The following is a 14,311-nucleotide window of genomic DNA, read 5'->3' as shown; positions in this document are numbered from 1 at the left end:
CCCATTAACCTCTAACCCTTACCCCCTATCATCTAAACTTTAAACGATTAAATTTTAGCATATATTTTTATAATTTTGAAACGATTAAATCAAAAATTTTCCATTATTCAAAGAGATGAAGTGCAATTTTACCTTTAGAATTTTTAAAAATTTCAAAAAATCGAAATAGAAAATTTTTCATTTTAGAAGGGCAAAGACCCTTTCAACCCCTACTTATGCCCCTAAATATATATTAATTATAGGGTTTAAGATTTAATTGAATATGTTCACTTGAGATTAACATACTACCCATGGCCATTAAACTTTAAACCGCATAAAACCCTAAATCATAGACCTTAAATCTTAAATATTAAATCCTAAACCCAAAAATAAATTTAATCAATATTAAGTATTGCTTCCGTAATTTATTATGAACATAAGCTTTTACATTAATATCTATGTATATACACATCAACATCCATATGATGTTTTTTGAGGTTTAAGATTTTAAGGGTTATAGATTAGTGTTTAGGGTTTTATTAGGTTTAGGGGTTTAAGAGTTTAGGATTTTAGAGTTAATTTGATGATAATTCATGTTTAGATAATAATATTAGTTATTAATTTTTGCTAAAACAACCTTAAAATCATAATTAAATTAGATCCATAAATGAAAATTTAAATAAATTCACAATTCACAATTGGCGTTGAATGTTAATTGCTAAGACTCAGTCAACAGTTGGGTGACATCCCAATACCATCAAACATGTCATCTAATTTGTATGCCAACACACCAATGTTGTTCAATTGTAGTTCATGTTTCAAAGGTTTAGACCTTTTTCTTCCCTTTCAAACCCCATTCAGTTTTAAGCTACACTCTTTCAAATTGAAATTCTTTAATTGTATGTGATATCGTTTCAAACCCCATTCAATTTTAATTCCATAATTTATTATGAACATAAGCTTTTACATTAATATCTATGTATATACACATCAACATCCATATGATGTTTTTTGGAGTTTAGGGTTTTAGGGGTTATAGTTTAGTTTTTAGGGGTTTTTAGGATTTAGGGGTTTAGTTTTTTAGGGGTTATAGATTAGTGTTTATTATTTTTTTGGGGTTTAGGGTTTTAGGGATTATATGACTTTTAGCGGCGTTTTATCGAAAGCGCCGCTAATGCTCTAGTTTTTAGCGGCGCTTTACCAAAAGCGCCGCTATTGCTCTGTTTTTAGCGGCGTTTTAACAAAAAACGCTGCTATTGCTCTGGTTTTTAGCGGCGTTTCACCAAAAGCGCCGCTAATGCTCTGGTTTTTAGCGGAGTTTTTGTTAAAACGCCGCTATTGCTCTGTTTTTAGCGGCATTTTCACAAAAAAGCCATTATTGCTTTGTTTTTAGCGGCGTTTTTGGTAAAACGCCGCTATTGCCCTATTTTCCTGTACTACTATGTGAATATTTTGATTAACCTATAATACAATTTTCTATATGTTTAATTACCATGAGATTTTCTACCAATTAGATTAACTTAAAACTAAATTAGAATATTTTGTTCAAGGAATGATTTCCCCCGAAGTCTTGGAAATTTTCTTTGTCATGTAATAGAGTTGTTATTCTTTTTAAGATAAAAGGAAGTCAGATTGCATTTAGTTAGAGCGTACATTATAATAGCATGAGAAAACACAAAGTGAGTTGAAGTAAAACATTTTTTTTACATATCCTTCAACTTAGAACTTCTAAAGAGAAACATTTTTTCTACATATCCTTCAACTTAGAACTTCTAAAGAGAACATTTGTCGCACTGTGAGGCCTTTCCGTTTCTTTGCAAGTTGGCTACAAGACCCCTTGTTTAAGGATTTAGTGCAATCTAACCGAAATGATAAGGGAAATATGGACAAGACTTGGGGGCTTCATAAAATCAGCTCAAGAGTGGAACAGGTGACTTTTGGAAACATCTTCATTCGCAAGAATCATATCATAGCAATGCTTAGGGGTGTTCAACAGGCTTTAGACAGATTGAATTCTAATAATTTGAGGAAACTTGATATTAAACTCAGAGAGTAGCCCGAAGAAATATTGGGTCTTGAAGAACTCTTATGGCGTCAGAAGGTTAGATGTGAATGGTTAATGGATGGGGACCGTAACACCAAATATTTCCAAAGCAGAACGATGACCAAAAGAACTAATAGAATTGAGGCTTTTAGGCTAGAAGATGGAGGTCGGTGCTTTGATGAGGAGAGGCTTAAAAGGGAAGCTGCCAACTTTTTTATAAGTCTATATACAAACGACAAGGCGGGTGATGGGTATTTCCTGATTAAAAGCTAATTTTCGAAAATTTCTGATGTTGTTAGTAATTTACTCAATTTTGATGTTACAAACTAAAGCACTTTTTTGAGATTTTGCCTTTCAAAAGCTTCGAGAAGGGATGGGTTACATGCTAAGTTCTTTAAGAGTCAATGGGATACTGTTGGCATTTCAATTTACAAACTGATTTGGAGAATTTATCGAGGAGAGATTTTGCTCTCAGTAGCACTTTCATTGTTTATTGGCCTAAAGTCGACCACTTAATTCCATCTGATTAGCCTATGTTTCGTCATCTATAAAATCCTAACAAAGACCATTATTAACAGATCAAGGCCGATTTTACAAGATATTATCAGGTTAGCTTCATTGAAGGTAGGTCCATCACAGATACCATCACCATTGCGTAAAAAGTTATCCACACTATGCATACTTGTAAAGGGCATAATGCATGGATAAATATTAAAGTGGATCTTGGAAGGGCTTACGACAAAATCATATAGGAATTTCTCAAAACTGTTTTGCATACAGGTTTTTCGCATAAAATGATTCATCTCAGTATGTACTAAATTTGTTATTCTACTACGCAAATTGTATGAAACGAAGGTATAATTGAGGAATTCAAACCTTCTAAACGGATTCGCGAAGGGGATCCTCTATCACCATATCTATTTGTTACGGGCATAGAAAGATTAGCTCACGATATTAACTAAGTAATTGAGAACAAGAATTGAGTTCCTTCTGAACTTTCAAAAAGAGGGCTAAAAATCTCATACCCTCTTTTTGTTTTTGCAAATGACTTGGTTTTTTTTTGTTTCCCCCGAGTTGATATGGAGCAAGTAGATGTAATTAGCAATATGCTAAACACTTTCTGCTATTTCTCAAGTCACAAAGTTAATGTTTGAGAAACTCAAATCTTCTTTTCAAAGGATACTAAGAAGAGTGTAGGGCAAGCTATCAGTGCAAAACTAGATTTTCATATGGTGTACTATCTAGGTTGGTATTTAGGAGTCCCTTTATTTCACAAGAGAGTGATAAAAGGATACTTATAAGTTTGTTCTAAATACTATTCAGACACGTCTTAATGGGTGGGATGCTAAGAGGCTTTCAATGGCAGGAAGAGTGACACTTACTAAATTGATCATTTTATCAATTCCTTACTACTTTATGATCATTTTGTCAATTCCTTACTACTTTATACAGTTTGCTCTCATTCCAAAAGGCATGTGTGATGAAATAGTGAAACTAGTCAAAAAATTTATTTAGGGCTCTACGTTTAAATCAAGAAAGCTAGCTCTTATTGGATAAAACCGATACATGTTTATTTTATTCCATATAGAGGATCCAATCGAGCTGAATTAAGGGGAGATAAAGTTCACATTGGTTGTAGTTTTGACAAACTAATACATGTTTATTTAGTAAAACTTAAACCATGTCTTGTATTAAAGATTGATAGTGAATTATTTTTTAGGTAAGACTCCACAAACATAACAAATGTAAGAAGTTTTCGAACTACACAACCAACTTTTATATCCATCTATTAATTTTACTCTATTAACTAATAAAGCTAGTTTCAATTAAATATGCAACTGAAAGACATAAGAGGACAAAGGACCTCCCCCTCCCCCTCGCACCTATAAATACCTTGAAAAACGAAGAAGGAATGATTGAACCCTCGACTCTTTTACTAGCCCTAGTCCTTTATCTTCCTCAACATACAACATTTTCCTCCTCCTTTACCTGCTTGCATTTTTCCAGCTTTATATATGTTTAGATGAATTGATCTTCTTTGCACCATCACCTTCTGTTCTTTTATCTTCTCTATTGCTGATACCTATTTCAATAAATATTTTGAATTTCAATACAATTCAAAGAAAAAAATTCCATCACTATCTTTCTTTCTCGTATAGAAGAACTTTTTTTGTAAGGGACAAAAATCTTAAGACATCTCAGGCGTAAGAGGGAAATGATTGTTTTCAAGTTAATTTAGTTGGAAGCTTTTCGACCAGCTATGAATTTTGCTGTTGCTTATTTTACAAGAAAAAAATAAAACAAATTAATTTTTTTCTTCTTTTTTCCCTTGTGATTCCATAAATTTTTTTTCTCGTGAATAACCCTTGTTTTAATAAATAAATAAATAAAAACAAAAAGTGAAAAAGAGTGAACGTACATGATTGGTTGCATAAATCTCGCGTACTTTTTAAATAAACTTCAAATCAAATGCAAGGTGAAAAGGGTAATAGAGTAAATTTAAATAATTCAATATTCGCCTGCCAATCTTTGTCTCATATACGCTTTCCTCCAACTCAGAAATTTTCAGTTCTCTTAAACAAGGAGAAAACAGGGAAAAAAAGCGAAAATTTTCGAAACCGAGTCGTTTTTTTTCCTGTTCTTTTCTTTGTATTTGAAATTTCAAAGAAAAAAAAGCAACATATTTTGATTCTATGCCACCTCATTTCTGGGGATCGGAGGATCAAATTATCATTACATTTCCATAGATTTTTTTTTTAAATTCTGTGTTTGTCTGGCAAAGAGCTCTCCTCCTCTGTGTTTTTGAAGAAAAAAAGAAAGAAGAAAAGGAAAAATGGCTGGTTCGCAGAGCGGAGATTTAAAAATGGAAGGATGGTTACATATAATTCGTTCGAATCGGATTGGATTACAGTACTCAAGCAAACGTTACTTTGTTCTTGAAGATCATCTTCTTAAGAGCTTCAAATCCATGCCCATTTCCAATCTCCAGGTTTCTCCCCTCTTTACTTTTTTAGTATTTTTTTTTGTGCGTGTGTGAAGAAGCTTATATTGCAAGCTTCGTTACTCATTTACGAATATTGTGAACAAATAATGGCATTTAACTTTAATCTGATTCTCTTTTCTTTTTGATTAATCGATCTAGCTGCTATAATGAAGGAATAACGAATTTTTAAAGTAACGGTTCTTATATTTATTTATTGGTCGTATTTTTTTTATTCGTTCATTTAATAGTGGTTTTGGTTGCTTTTGCGAATTAGTTGAATATACTTAATAATTTCATAACAGACGCGTTTCTCACTAGGTATAGTATGAGTATTTCGATAAGGAGGGAGAGTATTTCGATACTATACTAACCCGGTTGAAATTCTTTGCTGACTTCTTTTTTAGTTTTTTTGAATAGTTTCTTTCAATAGAGCTGTCTTTCAAATTTACTACTTTTTTTCTTTTCTTTTTGTTAGAGAAATGACTGTGTACAGGTAAATCTGGGGAATTGTACTGTCAACTTTGTGTCAGGAATACTTTACTTTAGCATACATATGTCAGTCTTGTGTTCTTTAATCTTTAGTTTCTTTTTGAAAGTTAAGTTGATTTGATGATAATTTTAAGCCAAGCTAATAAGTGGCTATGAATAATTGTACAAGTGATGAAGCCAGGTCTTTATTTTAGTGCGAAGTGGCTTAATTTAATTTGATGACTATCATAAGCCAAAATAATACGTTTATACATAATTATACAATGATGATGAGGCCACGTCTTTGCTTTAGTGGGAAATGGCTTAAGCAGCCTCGAAGAATACTCCACGATCAAGCTATCTTGTGCCTCTGTTTCTAGATGTTGCAGTTCATTTTTAGTTTTGTGAAAGTATTGTGTATATGATTTGATTAATCAATAAATGGGGATGCTAAGATAGTATTTAGGCTCAAATTCATTGAGTTAATGTTCTTTTTGTTTGTAGCTTCACATTTGCATACCGTTTATTTTTCAGACATGACAATATTATTGGGCATAAAAGATAAACCTCTGATTTTCTTTTTAGGAACCTGGTAGAAGTGCAATCATTGATTCTTCCATTCGAGTGACAGACAATGGGAGGGAAAGCATTCACAGAAAAGTATGTGGTTTTTTCCCTCTAGGACAGTGGTAAATTTTCTGATTTATGTTTTCTGATTGGTTCATGCTATTGGACCCTTGTAATGACAGTTCTTTGTTCAACTTATAGGTGTTCTTCATATTCACCCTTTACAATAGTTCTAATCACAATGATCAACTTAAGGTGAGGCAAATACAAAGATTCTTAGTCAATATATATCATACTTTCACCTTCATGTATGAGATATGGAATCTAAATTTTATAGCTAGGAGCTAGCAGTCCTGAAGAAGCTGCAAGATGGATTCAATCCTTGCAGGAAGCAGCCTTAAAGGTGCTGAACTGCTTTCTCTTGTTATTGCGCATCTTAACTATCTGGCATTAGATGATATGAGACGACTTGATTGTATATATGCAGGGCGGTCCATACTCTGGAAATGATGCTGCTTATTCAAAGAGCAGATGGCAGTCCTTCAGGTATAATAAAGAGACCATCTAGTATTTCTATTCAGCATGAGCTTCTGCCCCTTTCTTTTTTGTCTGTTCACCTATGCTTGCAAATGATTTGCAAATTGCTTGAATAACTTAAGTTGGATTATTTGGGATAGTTAGTAGTGATGAGTGTGATAGGACATGATGCTCTTTTTTATCAAGTATTCTCTCATATTTGTTCCCTATAACCATATATCAGTTTCTTATAAGGATTCTGTGCATGCAGGTCGAGTGGTTCAACTAATGAACATCACAATAATTCTCTTGACTGGACTCTTTATTCATCCACGAAGATGGACAGAGTGACATCTGATGTTGTAGCACCATCACCTTGGACAATCTTTGGATGCCAAAATGGTAAGTACAAATCAAATATTTGTGATTTTTTAGATTGAGTTATTTGTCTAAAACCATGAGGCAATGCAGGTCTCAGACTGTTTAAAGAAGCTAAAGAAAGGGATTCTCATAGAAAGGTTGGTAGCTTTTGATTCACAAGTCAAGGATATTCGTGCAATTGCATTTGACTTTTTTCTCTCCTTCCTCCATTGGCAGTGGGATGACCATCCTGCAATCATGGCTGTGGGCGTTGTAGATGAAACTTCGGAAGCCATTTTTCAAACACTTATGTCTCTTGGACCCTCAAGATCACAGTAAGCTTCCAATTACTCTTTAGTTTCTTAAAATAAAGCTCTTATATTCTTTTGCAAGAGGCATGGTTTAATTTCAATATCAAGTGGTACTTTAGATCTATGCATATTAGCAATCATAGTAGATCTAGCATTGTGATTTGTTGGAACAGACTGCACTGTGATTGCTATTCTTACTGGCCATATTTAAATGAGCTGTTAGAGCTCATGTGTCACTTCTGTTGTAATAGAGAAGAAATGTCAACTTAAGTTTGATGGATGATAGAAATAGAAACCAAGTAATTATTTCCCTTGTTAATATGAATCCAATCTCTTTAGAAACTCTTAATCCACAAACGTTTATTAGCTACACAAAACCATAAGAAGAAATCCATATTCTGAAGATGACTCTATGCAAGGATTTAGCATCAGTATTTGGTGCCTGTTTTAATGCATATATATTTATTTGTTTTTACTTACTGATGCTCTCTTGTATGTCCTAAAGTTGTGCAAAATTAGAGTAATATTCATCTAGCAATTTTTTTGTCTTATCTGGCAAGCTTTCTGTTTCTTTTTCTAAAACCAAGGGTAATTTTGCAAATTATGTTGCAGATGGGACTTCTGTTTCTACAAGGGTTGTGTGGTTGAACATCTTGATGGTCATACTGATATTGTTCACAAGCAACTCTATAGTGATTGGTTACCTTGGTCAGATCCGAACTTCTGATTTAGTCATTATATCTTGCAAGTCGGAGATTTCTGTATATATGTCTTCTCTAACTCATTATACTTGCAGGGCAACGAAAAGGAGGGATCTCTTGTTGCGGCGCTATTGGAGAAGAGAAGATGATGGAACATATGGTACTAATTGTTCTGAGGGAACTCTTAACATTTGTATTCAAAGTTGGAACAGATCAAGTTAAACTGCAAACTAACTTATTTTGGTTGATATTATGACAGTTATCCTCTATCACTCAGTGTTTCACAAGACTTGTCCCCCGCAGAAAAGCTATGTTCGTGCCTGCCTTAAAAGTAATGTATGCCTGAAATATATAATAAGAAAAGATAACTTTTCTACATTTTCTGAGTTCACCATATTATTCTGTTATACATAAGTAAATACATTATAAGTCGCATGAGCTGGTTTTGGTTTAAATTTAGCATACAAGAGCCTTGTCTCCTTAGTATCTCATGTGTGCATGATCACATGCAATTTACTGGTTTGTGTTTGAAGCATCTTTGGCTTCTCAATTTGGATACTGCTCATTGGTTCATATTCTATTGCTTTAGTTTGGTTTGATCAATTTCGCCATTTTTCTTGTATACCACATAGAAATTTGTGGGTTGCTGCACACATGATGCATTTTTTTTTATGTGTGTGTGTGTGTGTGTGTTAAGGAGCGATGTGGAGATGTATTTTTAAAAGCAGCAAAATCAAAACTTAATCTACAACGTTATTGTTTGATGCTTATTTGCAGGTGGTGGATATGTCATATCTCCTGTGAATGAAGGAAAACAGTCTGTTGTAAAACACATGCTTGCAATTGATTGGAAATTCTGGAAATCTTATCTTCGAACTTCAGCAGCTCGGCCTATTACCATTAGGATGCTTGAGAGAGTTGCTGGTAAATCATTTATTTGTGTTTTAACTCTGTGGGATTTGTCATCCTAAGCTTCAACTGCTGTTATAATCTTATTTATTTGTTCATAATATTTTGTTTGTGGTTTGTGCATCTGTCTTATAACTTTGTGTGATCATTTGAGCCATTAAATTTCTAGGCATTTATATCATGTACTTGCAGCATTACGAGAATTATTCAGAGCAAAGCAAGTAAAATATCCTTCGGACGATCTTTCTTCTGGAGAGTTGACACGGAAAGTTAGGTTGCACCAGAGTGTGGAGGATGGCTCAATTGATATGTGTACACAAATAGAGGCTGGGAAATCTAAGGAAACTACAAGTGAAGTAATGGAAAGGGCTCCTTCAGAACATTCAAGTCTGTTAGGTCTTAATGATGCAGCTGATGAATTCTTTGATGTTCCCGAACCAACAGACTATGAGCAATCAGAAGATGGTTGGACTTCTGACTTTGGTCCTGAAGTATCTCAGGTGCACATCAAAGTAATTATTGTTTTTTTACATGAAAGTGAATTTGCAGTTAACTTGTGGTTGTATTGCTGTTACTCTTAGCATTAAATGAGGCTATTACAAGTTCTGCGTGTATTATTTTGCCATGAGTTTCTCACTTGATTTCTATGTGACTGAGAAATTTGTAGGATACACGTCATCCAAAGTTATCAACTGCTGCTGTTTTTGTGAAGAAGTTACATGGTCTTGCAGGTGGTTCCTTTTTGGATGATCAGTATTTCACCTTAACTTCTTAATGTGGCAATGAAGTTTTTTTTTTTCTCCAAGAAAGTTGTGGAAAGATAAATTGCTGATAACTTACAGTTCTTCCATGTTGCAGTTCAAAAACGAGGCTACATGGACTTACAAGACATGACGAGGGAAGATGGTATATGTTGCTCCTATGGAAACACTCTTCCCAAGGATCCAACTTGTACATTGCCTTGTAGTTGGACAGCTGCAGAACCCTCAACATTTTTAATTCGCGGAGAGAATTACCTAGAGGACCGTAAGAAGGTATGAAGAACAATGCTTAAATGAGGACAAAGTTGAAGTCTATGAGAAAAATTCAGCTGGTGTGTTCTATGATGATTCATCCATTGTACGTGTGATTGCATGATCATGCCGTGAACTGACATTTTGTCTCTGATGATCTCTGACTATACTGTCTATGGCTCTGTACATGTCCTTCCATATTTTGCATATCATGTTTGGATACAATCTATTGTCAGCTTTTGTAGATATCAAATAGTGATCAACTTCTAGAAGTCATGGATATCCCCATTGAATTCACTGACTTTCATTTTATATAGCTCCAATTTTAGTTTTCCTGCATTAAATTTCAACTTCCAGTTTAAAATTATTATATATTTGCTTTGCTTTCAGTTTAAGGCAAAGGGCACTTTGATGCAAATGGTTGCTGCAGATTGGCTAAGATCTGACACAAGAGAAGACGATCTAGGAGGACGTCCTGGGAGCATCGTTCAGGTTCTTTTCATTTCTTTTTTCTTTAAATATATGTCATCACTAATTTTTCAGATTGAGATTTGAGGTCATTGTTTGTGAGTCACCTATAAGCAAAACTAGTTGCATTTGCAATATGCTGCCTGTACGTTAAAATAATGTTACAAAAATTGTTGGTCTTGCAGAAATATGCTGAGCAGGGAGGGCCAGAGTATTTCTTCATTATAAACATACAGGTATTCGAGTTTCTGCTTGCTTTTAATTCCGCCAAGCTATATTTCCATCTAGGCTAATGTACTAAAAAGGCCCTTAAACTACTACACTGTGTTTAAACAAGCCCTTAACCTATTTTTGTAGTTAAATAAGCCCTTAACCTATGATTTTTACTCATAAAAGCCCTTCATTTTAATATTAAAGTAAATATATTTGAAATTTCAAGCTCTTATCTTAATTTTTTGTTGATGCAATAAAAATTATATACACTTTAACATCAACATAAAATCTAAAAGAGTAATCAAAATTTTCAAAAGAGTAATTATATCATGTATCTAAGCGCTTTCAAGAAATTTTAATATTTTATTTTATTTTTTATTTAGTAAACTATTCTCATCAAATTCACATCAGCATAAAATGCAAATTAATTTAATTTTTTTAAATAGTTTTACTTTAATATTAAAATTAAGGGTTTTCATGGGTAAAAATCATGGTTTGAGGGCTTATTTAACTACAAAAATAGTATAAGGGCTTGTTTAAACAAAGTATAATAGTTTAAGGGCTTTTTTAGTGTATTAGCCTTCCATCTATGTTTTCATCGGTTCTTAAGCATTGAAAATAGTCAAACTATTTCCTGCAATGCAGGTGCCAGGTTCAACAACATATAGTCTAGCACTATATTATATGATGAGTAGTCCAGTGGAAGATTCACCCTTGCTATACAACTTCATCAATGGAGACGATGCATATAGAAATTCACGGTTTAAGCTCATTCCATACATATCAAAGGTTGGTATTTGCAGCATTTTGCAGTTGAGATCGGGAATCTTTTCTATTCTAGTGAGCTCACTTGTCACCAGTGGGTTACGTAATAAACTCAAAGAGAAACAAACAATCGAACTTACATTTAACTCCATTTAAATTGAACAGGAGAAACTACGTTTTCCGAATTCTCTGCACCTTTTTTGACAGGTCACTTAGTTTATACTTACTACTGCTTTCAAAGATTTGCATTGTAAGAAATCCCTAAGCTTAAGGTGTCAGTACTGAGCCTACCCAGACCTTATGACCTATGAAGAAAAGTAATTGCATGCAATCTTTACCATGAAGACTAGCCGGTTTAAACTCATACCGCATATAGCTTCATTTCACAATTTGCATTGTACAAAGAAAAAGGGTTTTGATAGATGACTTTGTTTTGTTAGGGATCGTGGATAGTCAAGCAGAGTGTCGGAAAGAAAGCTTGCCTCATCGGCCAAGCTCTGGAAATAAATTACTTCCAAGGGAAGAACTACTTGGAGGTAAATTTATAACATTGCCTCATTTTTAAACAATCAGTGTTCAAAGTGGATTTTGACAATTGTAAATAGCATGAGAAACTCCGGCATACTGAAACTTCGTAATTTTTTGTTTTCAGCTTGGGATCGACATCGGATCATCAACAGTGGCAAGAGGTGTAGTCAGTCTTGTGCTTGGTTACCTCAACAATCTGGTTATTGAAATGGCATTTTTGATACAGGTAAAACAACAAACACTTAGCAAAAACAATGAATGGAAAAATAAAATGGAATTTCAGTGTCTTTGATCTTACACTTCCATAAATGTCCAAAATTGTAAATATTTCATGCGGAAACCTACAGGCAAATACAAAGGAGGAGCTGCCGGAGTACCTTCTCGGGACGTGCCGGCTTAACCATCTGGATGCAGCCAAGTCTGTTCCGGTAAAAGTATGATTGAAAAATAAAATTCTTAAATCTGATGAAAGAATGAATCCCAAAATCAAATCAAACGGGCTTTATCAATCAATACCCATTGATATTAAAAAAACAGCTCTTTCTTTTTTCTTTTTCTTTTTCTTTTTTTTTTGTATAGATGACAGTGTTGGTTAATATTGTATTCAAAAAATTTTCCCATTTTGATTTCTTTCTTAATTTAGTTGTTAGCTTATCGTTTTCTTTTCTAAATTGAGTGATTGCATGGTCTGGTAAAGATTGAGTTCAAATCAAAACCATTCTTTTATTTCCTTAGAGAAAATCAATCATATTTCTAGAAAATTTATTAGTACATTGTTTTTTTCTTAGATTTGATAAACAAATTAAATGATGACAAGTGTTAAACTAAAAATTAATTAAAAAGTTATATGTTCCTATTCTTATTTTCGTGACTATTCTTATAAAGTAGATAAAGAAGCAAGAATTTGTATCTATCTGATAAATTATGGAAAATTTTCAATATTTAATTTTTAAATTGTGTTGGATACTTATTTAACTTTTTAAGTAATATAATTTTCTTTTTTAAAAAAAATGTGAATATGATAAGTAGATGATTATTTAATCACTTGAAAAATATTAGGCATTAAAACTATGAAGAAGTCCATTTATACCGGTGTAAAATTTAAATAGTTTTTCATCCTCTATAATTTTTTATATGATTAGTATTTTAATAATTCAATCATTAAATTTATATCAATCTAAAATAATGTATATATTAATATATATTTAATGGTTGAAATTTTTTTATGTAAAACAAATAGTTAGAACTTTTTAATTAATACTAAACATATATGATCTACATAAATAAAATATGAAATATGACAGTTAAATTATTAAAATATTAATAGTATAAAAAAATATAGAAAAATACAAAATTACTAAAATTTGATATTGGTGTAAATAAATTCTTCCCCTTTTATTAATATATCAAACAATTTTATAATATAAAATTAATGCTAAAACTAAGTAGTTAAATTTTTAATATTAAAATTTTCAATTGATCATACCCTTTAGCTTCTTTTCTTTTTGCATTTACACTGAATTGGACTGTAAATATCAAGTTTTTCTAGAATTATGTATTTCATTTCAGCCCGAAATTTGATTTAAAAAATAATTGAATTTTACTGAAGGTATTATTTTATTTTACTTGGCTGCTTTAAACGTGAGCCTCAATACAAGATGACATTAGATTGAGAAGGAAAACGAAAAGGGATTACTTGTTTTCCGCACTTAAATGATGATGTTGTACAGTTAAAAAGTTCCTTTCAGCTGCTTTGATAGGATGTTCCTTTACAAACACACTTTTCACCAAATTGGCAGACATAGCTGCCTCAATCAATTATTTGCCTGCAATTGCATTTCTCTTTTAACAGATAATATCATAGTAATAATAATAATAATAATTCTCCAAAGATATTTAATATTAAATAATTTCTTTTATTATTTTACTCGTGATTATTTACATTTTAACTTTGTGTTTATAAAACATGGAAAAGGTGTTATGGTTTCGTGGTCAAAGGTCTACTGATGTATTGTAGGCTTGTTATATTTTTTGTGGAAACAGTGAACCAATCTGTACTTAAAAAAGCAGAATCTTGGCTTCTAAACAGCCAGTTCACAATTTGGCAGGTTGTCCGTTTCAAATATAGATACCTATTCATAAAAAACTAAATTATCTAAAGATAAATTTAATAGAAATAATATAAAAATATAAATTAAATTATAAATTCAATAAAAATAGAACTCCATGATAATAGTCAATTTTTTTTCTAATTTGGAAATAAAAAATTTAACTAAACTGAATAAATTATAATAATATTTGATTAAAAAACAATTAGAATCCAAATAGATTTTTGATTTTCTCGGAATTTCTTTAAACCCTAATAAATCTCTTACCAACCCAATCAAATTCAATAATGTTAATTTTCTTTATAACCTAATTTAATCAATACAAACTAATTAATTATGATCTATCAAAATCTTGAAATATTATACAAAATCTCGTTA

At 32.2% G+C, this 14,311-nt stretch overlaps 1 protein-coding gene and 1 long non-coding RNA gene across 5 annotated transcripts; one reads left to right on the top strand and one right to left on the bottom strand.

Annotated features, from left to right (window-relative positions):
• Positions 1-4,506: 4,506 nt before the first annotated feature.
• LOC107940124 (protein ENHANCED DISEASE RESISTANCE 2) lies at positions 4,507-12,463 on the top strand. 3 transcript variants are annotated; one of them, XM_016873553.2, is made up of 21 exons: positions 4,507-5,012; positions 6,060-6,134; positions 6,243-6,296; positions 6,379-6,444; positions 6,529-6,587; positions 6,829-6,959; positions 7,029-7,075; positions 7,155-7,252; positions 7,841-7,936; positions 8,025-8,089; positions 8,189-8,260; positions 8,707-8,853; positions 9,031-9,338; positions 9,506-9,569; positions 9,697-9,872; positions 10,242-10,343; positions 10,505-10,555; positions 11,178-11,321; positions 11,738-11,833; positions 11,950-12,051; positions 12,173-12,463. In XM_016873553.2, exons 1-21 carry the CDS (start codon positions 4,857-4,859, stop codon positions 12,263-12,265), a joined length of 2,202 nt encoding a protein of 733 aa, XP_016729042.1. In that variant the 5' UTR covers positions 4,507-4,856; the 3' UTR covers positions 12,266-12,463. The 3 variants fall into 3 exon arrangements, 2 of the variants coding, with proteins under 2 accessions (XP_016729042.1, XP_016729041.1); XM_016873552.2 differs by having other exon boundaries at positions 9,031-9,350; XR_005899891.1 differs by lacking the exon at positions 12,173-12,463 and having other exon boundaries at positions 9,031-9,350; positions 11,155-11,321; positions 11,950-12,021.
• Positions 11,631-12,344, bottom strand: LOC107940125 (uncharacterized). Of its 2 annotated transcripts, none has more exons than XR_005899892.1 (2): positions 12,203-12,344; positions 11,631-12,021 (listed from the first exon to the last, which is right to left on the bottom strand). It is a non-coding gene; the product is annotated as an uncharacterized lncRNA (long non-coding RNA). The 2 variants fall into 2 exon arrangements; XR_001695365.2 differs by having other exon boundaries at positions 12,124-12,265.
• Positions 12,464-14,311: the final 1,848 nt, after the last annotated feature.

This window comes from Gossypium hirsutum, chromosome A08 (genome assembly GCF_007990345.1).
Source record: "Gossypium hirsutum isolate 1008001.06 chromosome A08, Gossypium_hirsutum_v2.1, whole genome shotgun sequence".
Classification (NCBI taxonomy): Eukaryota; Viridiplantae; Streptophyta; class Magnoliopsida; order Malvales; family Malvaceae; genus Gossypium; species Gossypium hirsutum.
Note: the sequence above shows the minus strand (reverse complement) of the source record. Positions and strands in the feature narration are given on the sequence as shown.

Bases quoted from the DNA above. Each gene is read 5' to 3' on its own strand.
- LOC107940124 (XM_016873552.2), top strand. From the start codon at position 4,857: ATGGCTGGTTCGCAGAGCGGAGATTTAAAAATGGAAGGATGGTTACAT. The intron at 9,570-9,696 runs GTGGTTCCTTTT...TCCATGTTGCAG, and splicing joins GAAGTTACATGGTCTTGCAG to TTCAAAAACGAGGCTACATG. The intron at 11,322-11,737 runs GTTGGTATTTGC...TTGTTTTGTTAG, and splicing joins TCATTCCATACATATCAAAG to GGATCGTGGATAGTCAAGCA.